Consider the following 9872-nt stretch of genomic DNA (forward strand, 5'->3'; position numbering starts at 1 on the left):
AGTTCTATCTTCATACCAAATTTTATCAAAATCGGTTCAGTGGTTTAGACGTGAAAGCGTAACAGACAGACAGACAGAGTTACTTTCGCATTTATAATGTTAGTGGGGATACTAATATTATAAAGCTGAAGGGTTTGTTTGATTGTTTGAACGCACTAATCTCAGGAGCTACTGGTCCGATTTAAAAAATTCTTTCAGTGTTAGATAGCCTATTTATTAGGAAGGCTATAGGCTATATATGTACCACGGGCAAGGCCGGGGCGGACCGCTAGTTAAAGGTAATTAAGACGTAATTTAAGACCTGAAGTCAGTTGATCAAAATTTACATTATCGTATGAACCACAGCAATAGCCGGAGGCACCAGTCTAATAGAAGATTCACTGTTCATCCTAATGGATCTTCTGGCTTTTTTACGAGAACATCGGTTGGACGAGATGTTTCCCTGCGCTAAAAAGTAGTCCTATGTCAGTCTCTAGCCAGAAGGCTATAGAATGTTCCTAGATATACCTAATTAGGAAACTATCTCCAAATATACAAATCATATCATGAAACCTCTTGGTTGCGATGTGAAATAAGGACAAACAAACAAACACACTTAGGACGTATTTATAAAATTACGTATACTAAGGATATTGATATTATCTTTACTCTTTCGGACATAGCCTGTCACAAGTAAAAAAAATACAGATCAAATATTGGCGCTATGCCACATGCTAGATCACATCTGGTAAAGATAGCAGAACAATATATTAGTAAGTAGCTTTTGCCCGCGGCTTCACAAGCGTTTAATTCGGAGGAGTTTAATAGAACTTAAGTATAAACCTACCATTTGAATCATTCTATATAAAAAACCTTCAAAATTTGTTAGGTAATATTAAATATCTAAACATACAGACACACACAGACAGAGGAAAGCGACTTTGTTTTATTATTTTATACTATTAAAGTAAAGTACTACGTATAAAACTACATATTATTGTAATTCGTTAAATTTGGTTGATTTTTCCCTTCTCTCTGTACAACTTAATGCTCGGTTCTTAAAATCTATACCAGACTAACTTATATAATATCCTATGCAAATAATATTATAAATGGAAAAGTTCAAACGTAATTATGTTTGTTATTATTTCACGCGAAAACCACGGAACCTATCTTAATGATAGTGGCAGTAGCAGTGATGCTTTTAGCAGAGAATATGCAATCGTAATTAACCAATTAGCTAATATAATTTAAAATACAATACAGTACTAACACTGTGGAATAATCCGCAATTGGAAACACAAGAAAAGATTAAGAAGTTTTTTAAATAAAAAGAAGTTTGCAAATGGTTTTAATAAGCATATTTAAAGATAAAAAATTCTGGCGTCTATAGCATTTATAATTATTATAAATAGTTATATCCTAGTAGGTGTATATCCATCATACACCAAGAAAACCGATGATAACCGAGATCGAGACGAGAAGCCAAGTACACTTGCGCCACGCTCGAACCTAGAAGGATCAGGAGTGCGTGAGTGCTGGAGAATTTTAAAGCTGTTTACTTTTTTGTTAAAAACAGACATTTCAATTATTGAAGAATTGTACACACAACTCACCTAAGTACCTAAGTAGAGCTGCATTTATTAAAAAATAATTAACACAATCTGATTAGTCACAAATAAATAATTACAAAAGTTTTTAATAAATATAGGAAATGCTCTACTATTAGATAGTAATTAATAGCATTATATTCGTATTTACTGTTAAGGAAACATTCCAGTCTTTTGATCCTCTTTTAGATAATATTCGTAAGTATGAATTAGATATGATTGTCCGATATAACAAGTTTACAAAGTCCTATACTATGTTTTATTAAAATAGCTAATATAGAAATTCCAAGTATTTTTACTTTATTACATTGATGTGAATAATATAGTTTAGTTCATAACGCACAATATTAATCAAAATGTTACATAGACGATGTTGTGTAATAGTCTGAAAGTTGATATGTGACAGTTTACCATTCTCGTAGCAAGTGTAGGTGTACGGCGTAGTAAAGACTAGCGCTTACCGAGCCACCCCTGTATTTTCTCCCCTACCCTTGCGAAAACACAATTGTCTATGCTTCCACCCTATGACGTCACAGCAAAAATCGACCAATCCCATCGAGAACAGTATTCGTCGGCCCTCATAAGCGGAATCACTACCGCATATATTTTATGGCATCGTTTTAATAATTTTAAATGTTTTTGTTGTGGGACCATATGTGCCGTGGAAAATGTATTCGTCTGTGATCGAAATTGTGAAATTAATCGCGATAGTTTCTTGTCCAATGTGAAACGTTTTAAGATTTATTCCTTGTAAAATATATTAATAGTGTTACAAAATTACGTTAGGGGGCGGTTTCGTGATGCCAGTTCGGAAGCAAGGTGAATATTATGTACATAAACTTGTCTTAAATGTGATCCTATAAGAATTTATGGTTATTGTAAAAAAACGAAGAATACTCTAGGAGGCCGTATGCTATATTTTAGAGAATTTTTATTAAGAATACCTGCGTACAGAGTACCTATATAAATCAATTGCTCATTAAGGCTACTACATATAATGTAATATTTTCGTCTTCCACCCTTGTTGCTACCGGTTGTTAAGGGTTTTGATATGGTCTAAAGCTAAATATGTTAAACATGTAGCATTATAATATATGTATATCAAAAACATATATACTTATTATGCTTTATTCGTAGGTTACGTATAATGTATACAATGATATATTAACGACTTTCGCTTATTTCGTTACCTTAGCCTATTATATCTATATTAAAATATTATTATAGGTTATATAGTAAAATTATAATAAATTATTGATAGTAGAACGATAATGATGGGCAAGCTTACTGAAGTGATTAAATTAATTGATCATTAATAGACCTTGTAAGTACCTATGAAGAATTATACAAAACTACTTCTCGATCAATCTCGTACATAGATATAACAAGAGTGTGAGTTTACTATGATATGGGAAGGTATCATAATAAACTAATAATGAAAATCCATTGATTATATTGAACAAAATAAATTTCTTTCTTTTGTGCCCTATCAGTTCTCTAGAATCTATACTACATACAGCTAGAGTAGCATACCTACATATCTGCATAGCTAAATACATAAATACATTATATGCCTTGTAAGAACTGGGTCAATATTTACACAGTAGTATTTACTACAACGGAATTCGACAGGTGACGAAATCAGTGACCTTAATGTTGTAATTTATCAGTTGGTGGTAGTATTTATAGTCCATATTTATAAGATTTTTTTTTGTATCAAGTAACTGTAACTCAAAAAGTTTTTTTTTTCTTGCAAAAGGCCATATTATGTCTGTCGACTAAATGCTATAAAAAAACATTAGTCCGGTTTATATTTTAAAGTTTCAATCACTGAAATAGATAATAGGTACTTACTACAGAAATTCGTTATACCAATTATGTCTTATCAATTATCATTACCACACCCTAAATCAGAAAGTTGAGATAAAAAAAAAATTGTTCACAAATATGTTATGTAGATACTGAGATTTAAATCGAATTTGAAATAGGTGTAACTTTTATCTTTATGAAATGAGTGGGAATGCCCGACTATTTTCATAATTAAAATGTCAAATACATCTGAACTAACAGTGTCTAACGAAATCAAATAACTATTAATTAATTAATGGTTACACTTGACTGTTGACGCAGAATCAGCTAGTCGCCAAGAAAACTTGGACGACGAGGATAGACCAAGGAAAAGTATATTAAAGTGTTATGATGATAAACGATTAAAGTAGTGATAAATATAATGAAGGTATTCGTTTAAAATATTAATTACCGTTACATAGAAACAAAGTACACTTAGCTGAATAGCAATAAAAGACAAAAATCAGCAAATTGATTCAATATTTATTTGAACCTGTCCGAAAATTTATAGCAGCTTTGCTGTTGTCTATTTGCAAATAATTTATAGATTGGGTCGGCAGTCACGGTTCAGTAGTAAAAATTAATTGGTTTTCAGTAATTTTAATGTCAATTTGGGCCGTATTTTGACAGCATTGGCAAAGAAGCCTATAGGAAGTACGACAGACAGATATGATATTAAAATAGACTTATATTAGGAATTTACATTATACTAGCTATAACCCGCGACGTCACTCACGTGGTACCCGGATACAAAGTAATTTGCTAATTTAGATTATAATCTATCTCTGTACAAAATTTAATACAAACACGAATAAGCTGTTTTCAAGTGAACAAACATTCATCCATCCATCCTTCCATCCATCCATACTTACAAACTTCCGCGTTTATAAAATTTAGTAGCTAGGAAATATACCCGTACATTACAATGCTTTCCCATTAAATATTATAAATTACAAAACTACATTCTTTTTTTTCAGAAGCCCACCGAGCATTAGAATTGCTTGAAGACTACCACAGCAAACTTATTAAACCACAAGACCGACAATTACGGCTAGCGATCGAGAGAGTTATCAGGATATTCAAGTCACGCCTTTTTCAAGCACTTCTAGGTGTGTAGTTTTTTTTACTACTGCTTACCTTTTATATGAATCGAATCAAAATAGAAATAATTATATTATCTTGTGAGATATTTTATTACAATTTTAAACGTCTCAGAATAAAGACAGGAACAGTTAATAAGCTTATTTCCTAAAATCTTTAGTGTTGTTGATTGAAAAGCGTAATAAAGTACGGATATGATTTAAAGCAGCATTTGTATAAATACAAAATATATATTCATTAATGAGTGTCCCAGGTAAGACTTAAATAATCAATAATGAATCATAGAAAAAATAATGAAATAAATCGTGTAATAAATATTCAGCAGTAACATAACTAAATGGGCACTTAACAGATCGGAATTCGTTGTTAAGAAATGTCATTCTATGCATTTCTATAAATAATGATTGCATTCTGGAATACTAATATTTAACAAAGTTTATGTACCTACTCCAGGCACAAAAATTATAGGTAAATCAAATATGTAGCTTCATTGCGACTGAAAGACAGATAAACAAAGAAATAAACAAACACACTTTGATATTTATAGCATTAAATAAGAATAACAATTCTTTAAAAAATAATTGATTACAGTCGACTTTTCGATCGATTTGGGTGTGCACCCGAAGTGCTTCCACTCCATGTGAACTGCCGAAATATTTATCTAACTGCCTATTGCATAATGTTTACTGACCATTTATTTAGGTTTAGAGATTTTTTAAATAGCTGTACTTATTGTTTACTACCACACTAAAATTGTAGGTTGAAATAATCGACGAGTTTTATTTTTAAAAGCTAACCATGTTTTATTATCGAAATAATTTACCAAGTGTCAATAAAAAAAAATAGCTTTTCATTATCTAATTATAATCAAGCTTAAAATTTTTGTTCTCATAAAATAGGTACACAATAAAACCAAAAAAAAGATACAAGTTTAATTTGTACAACATATTTCTACGCTGATCGTCGATAACGTGAAATGAAATTACAATTTCTGAACGATTATAATCCTAAATTATAATGTATTGTTTGGTGCACTCCTGTAATCATGAACTAAATAATTGATATCCGTAAGCTATAAATACCTACTCGGTACGCGCGTGACCGCATTTTACGTCACTATCGCTCTTGAGTTTGTTTGTGCTTGACCACGACATTGCTATTGTGATTTATTTTATATTTAGCCAGTTGAAATTACTAGCGTTGATTCGAAATAACTAATTATTAAAACAGCCTATATATAACGCGATGAACTTGTAAAGACTAGCTTTCCGGTCGCAGTTTCGCTCGCGACATAGTCAGCCCATATTTGTTCCCACTGGCCTCCTATGAGGGTTCCGCCCATAATCTACCACGCTTGCCAAGTGCGGGTTGGCAGATGTCACATGTCGCCGAACTTTTGAACTCTTCGGCTTTTGAACCTGTCGAAATTTTTCGCACTCGTAGTCAAAAATTCCCATGGGTATGAGATGATTCACCACGGTTAAAAGCAGCCTACGTTACTCTCTAGCCTCGTAACTAATTTCAGACAAAACATTCATATCATAAAATCGCTCCCTTGTGTCGTGAGAGAAACACGACCAAACACACTTTTACATTAATAAAGATTATCAATTCAACTATTTTATTTTTTGGGTTGCTACATCATAATTTAAGTCTGTTAATTTTTAGTTGGTTTTGTATGAAAAACATAACACTTCTTCGGTCAGTCAGGTAAAAACACAAAACTTTTAACTTTAAATTTGACGAATACATAGCTAACGCTGACACCGACGAGAACCCGCTTGCGATGGTCTCTTGTGGAGAAGTTTATTTTGCACCAAAAATTATAATTCGATTAAGTTCTGCCAGCGACGATGGTACAGTTTGACCCAGATATATTGGTTACGGGTCACTGGCTGGACACACAGGCCCAATAACCTAGCTATAGATACCTACTACTACTGACGCAATTCGTTCCCGTTCAACAATTTCCAATTGAAATTTAAACAACTCAATGTTAACTGGAATTTAATTAAGAGAGATATGTAGGTATTCGCAAAGTTTCGCGAACTATAGGTGAGTAACTGAGTCTCATAAGTTCATAACTTATGTATGTATATTAATTTTATGATAATAAAAGATTATATACCGAGAAAGCGACGGCTATGTTTAAAAAAGGACAGTGTATTTAATATAATTTGATGTATCAAAAAGTTGTTTATTTTCTTCTTTTATGATATCATTTATCCATTGTGTTCTTTAACTAAAATGTTTATTAACACAAAGCGCAAAAAATAACACAACATAAACATATGCATTGTCACTATAGTCACTAAAATCTAGTTATCTAAACCATCGTCTTCAATGTCCTAAGAAGCCGTATTGACGAATAAGGTTTCGTTGGTATTTTATTCCTAATTCAAGATAAAGTCCAATACACTCTCATGTCTTATGAGTCCAACACTTCCATTTGTGTGAGGACTCTTATGGCCGTGTGTCTTTTTAATTTTAGAACACTTGAATCAAAAAGAGCAGATGGAATCCGCTTATGACGGTATTTTCAAGTCGGCCGTGGATATAAACTTGACATTAATTAGGGCAACATTGATTTAGTCTTAATTTGGAAAAAGCGAAGTAAAATGAGTTTCACATTAGAGTTCACACATATACCTACACATTGGTTTTTTGCAGTTTACTCAAAATTATATTGGTGGATGGTATCAATCACTGGTAGAATAAACATAGCAATAAACTTTATCGAGGAAGAATTTTTTTACCTGATTCCTCATTTATATAGTTTATAGCTGCACGCCCCGGCTTCGCCCGGGTAGTCTTTTGTCGTAATTAAAATAATATAAACTATCCTATCTCTCAAGTTGGATCGAACTGCACATGGCGTGCGAATTTTATTATAATCGGTTAAGTGGTTTAGGAGTCCATTGAGGACAAACATTGTGACACGAGATTTATATATATTGAGACTCGTTGTGCCTCGCGGTTTCACCCGCGTAAGTCCGTATCCCGTAGGCATATCGGGATAAAAAGTAGCCTATATGTTATTCTAGTTGTCCAGCTGTCTACATACCAAATTTCATTGCAATCGGTTCAGTAGGTTTTGCGTGAAACAGCAACAAACACACACACATCCTTACAAACTTTCGCATTTATAATATTAGTAGGATAGGACTAGTAGGATAGTAGGACTAGTAGGATTGAATTGTAGCTGTGCCGTTTGCTGTGTTGTTTGAACGCGCTAATTTCTGAAATTAGCGCGTTCAAACAAACAAATCCTTAATCTTTATTTTATAAAAAGTATAGATAAATATTTGCAATGATCTAGGTACGTCTTATTTTCAACCCATAGATAAATTTTTAAAGCATTTTGTTGAATAGCATAAATGTAATCAGTTCGTAATCGCTTTGGGACTATTTCGTGTTGGACTTGATCGTCACATGAAAATAAAATACTCATGGGGTCGCTGCCCGTTTTCTATATCGATTTCTCACCAGTCACGCAATTTGCCAAGTAAAGCTTTGGTGTTGGACAATACAATGTGATTAGGTCGTTTCTCCTTATGTAATATTTTAGGTGACAATGGTAAAGTTTGCTTGTTAATAATTGAGTGATGATAACATTTGAGTCATTCTTTGAGTAGCTGTAACTAGCATTAATTAAAAGAAAGCATATTCAAACTATTTTTGAAAAGTAGCGAAGTTAAAGTTATTTGGATTGTTACAGTTAAACTATTTATTGATTATAGATATTCAGGAGTTTTACGAACTCACTCTTCTTGATGACACCAAGTCAATACAACAAAAGACTGCCGAAACAATTCGAATAGCCAATAAATGGGAAGCTGATGGTGTCCGTCGTGAAGTAAGTGGATAGTACTTATGTATTAATGGTGTTTGATCTCATTTTTCCACGTAACTACGATAATGCTATTCATAAAAGTCACAAAAAATTTGATGTGCGATGTTTATATATAAGATATGGATTACTTGCTCACGAATTACCCAATTGAAGAAGTTCCTTTTAGTTATGTAAGGAATAATGTTATGGGATGTTAAGTTATTGTGTTTTTCTATGCTCTTTAATTATTCATTATATAAAAGCATGTAATAATTCATTTCATTTGTTTTTTATAGATTCCAAATGAAGAAAGCGATTACCGATCGGTATCGAATGCCTTTCTCCTGGACAATAGGAAACCCGATCAACGAAATGCCGACACTCCAGACTCTGCCAAGGTTTGTTGTATTGTACGTAAACATAAGAATTTAATTAATAATTGCTAGTAACGGTAAAACAAAAATATGTTAATATATATAATGTGATTTACGAAGATTCTTAATTAAACCTCAAATTACATTATACATTTCTTCTGTTTATCATTAATCATTGAAGTTGTTGTGACCAAAAATATGATCCAAAGTAATAAAAATAACACAAAAACATTTAATATAAGCCAGCCTCAAAAATACATGTAATTTTTAGATCGGTCCTGCGACGGTTATATCATCGGTTGCAGACGCGGACGAGAAAAAGGTACTTCTATACTTTTTTTTTTGTGAACTATGTTGCACCATAAAGGTAAGGCAAGTAATTTTAATTCTCTCGCGTCTTAAAAATTAAAGCAGCGTCCTCATCGACAAATGTAAGTAACTATATGTATAATATGATTATTACACATTATGCTCTAAGGTTAAAAAATACGATACAGTCGTGCAAGGCAAGCACCTTTTCAACAGAAATATAATACATTGAATATTATGTGCAAATAAGATATAGGTAGGTATATCCCTGTCAAATTTCTGAGAATATAGAACGAATAAAAAAAATAAACTAATTAATAGACGCGCCGCGAAAATAATGAAAATATGAGACATAATATTTAGTAGTCACATCGAAGTCGAATTTGAAAAAAGTCGACACACAAATTTTATTTATTGGAATATATTAATTTCAACTTGATATTTTATTTCCCATTTTTGAGAAAAAGTTCTGGATAGATGTAACGACGGACAACAATCAAAACAAGTAATCCTATAAGGCAGTATTTTTCCCTACAAGGTATCTCTACGATCCCTAAGAATCATTAAAATCGGTCCAGCGGCTTTTGTAATATGTATACACGTACATAATGATTAAGTGAAGAGCTACAACTTAATTATAATTTAATTTTAATTAATTTAGACGCATTAGCATTTTTAAAAGTATAGCAACCTGCGACTTTGCCGTTTTGTTAAAAATAACGGCGCGGGCACAGTCATAACTCAATTCAATTCAATTCAATTTTTTGTTGAATGGCAATTATGTTTTTGCACAATTTTGCCAGTGTCACGTTGGGAAGA

The 9872-nt window shown here is 32.3% G+C and overlaps 1 protein-coding gene across 1 annotated transcript; it reads left to right on the forward strand.

Moving 5' to 3' along the window:
- Nucleotides 1-2047: 2047 nt before the first annotated feature.
- Nucleotides 2048-9285, forward strand: LOC119834335 (disks large 1 tumor suppressor protein-like). The gene is made up of 6 exons (XM_038358677.1): nt 2048-2408; nt 4415-4546; nt 8279-8394; nt 8667-8768; nt 9016-9066; nt 9223-9285. The coding sequence occupies exons 1-6, from the start codon at nt 2390-2392 to the stop codon at nt 9283-9285; spliced, it is 483 nt and encodes a 160-aa protein (XP_038214605.1). The 5' UTR covers nt 2048-2389.
- The last annotated feature ends 587 nt before the right edge of the window (nt 9286-9872 follow it).

The sequence above is a fragment of the Zerene cesonia genome, chromosome 19 (genome assembly GCF_012273895.1).
Source record: "Zerene cesonia ecotype Mississippi chromosome 19, Zerene_cesonia_1.1, whole genome shotgun sequence".
Lineage (NCBI taxonomy): Eukaryota > Metazoa > Arthropoda > Insecta > Lepidoptera > Pieridae > Zerene > Zerene cesonia.

What these genes read in the sequence shown, in the direction of transcription:
- LOC119834335 (XM_038358677.1), top strand. An exon ending in CCTTTTTCAAGCACTTCTAG is followed by an intron (nt 4,547 to 8,278) that starts GTGTGTAGTTTT and finishes TATTGATTATAG; the next exon opens with ATATTCAGGAGTTTTACGAA. An exon ending in CAGACGCGGACGAGAAAAAG is followed by an intron (nt 9,067 to 9,222) that starts GTACTTCTATAC and finishes TTATGCTCTAAG; the next exon opens with GTTAAAAAATACGATACAGT.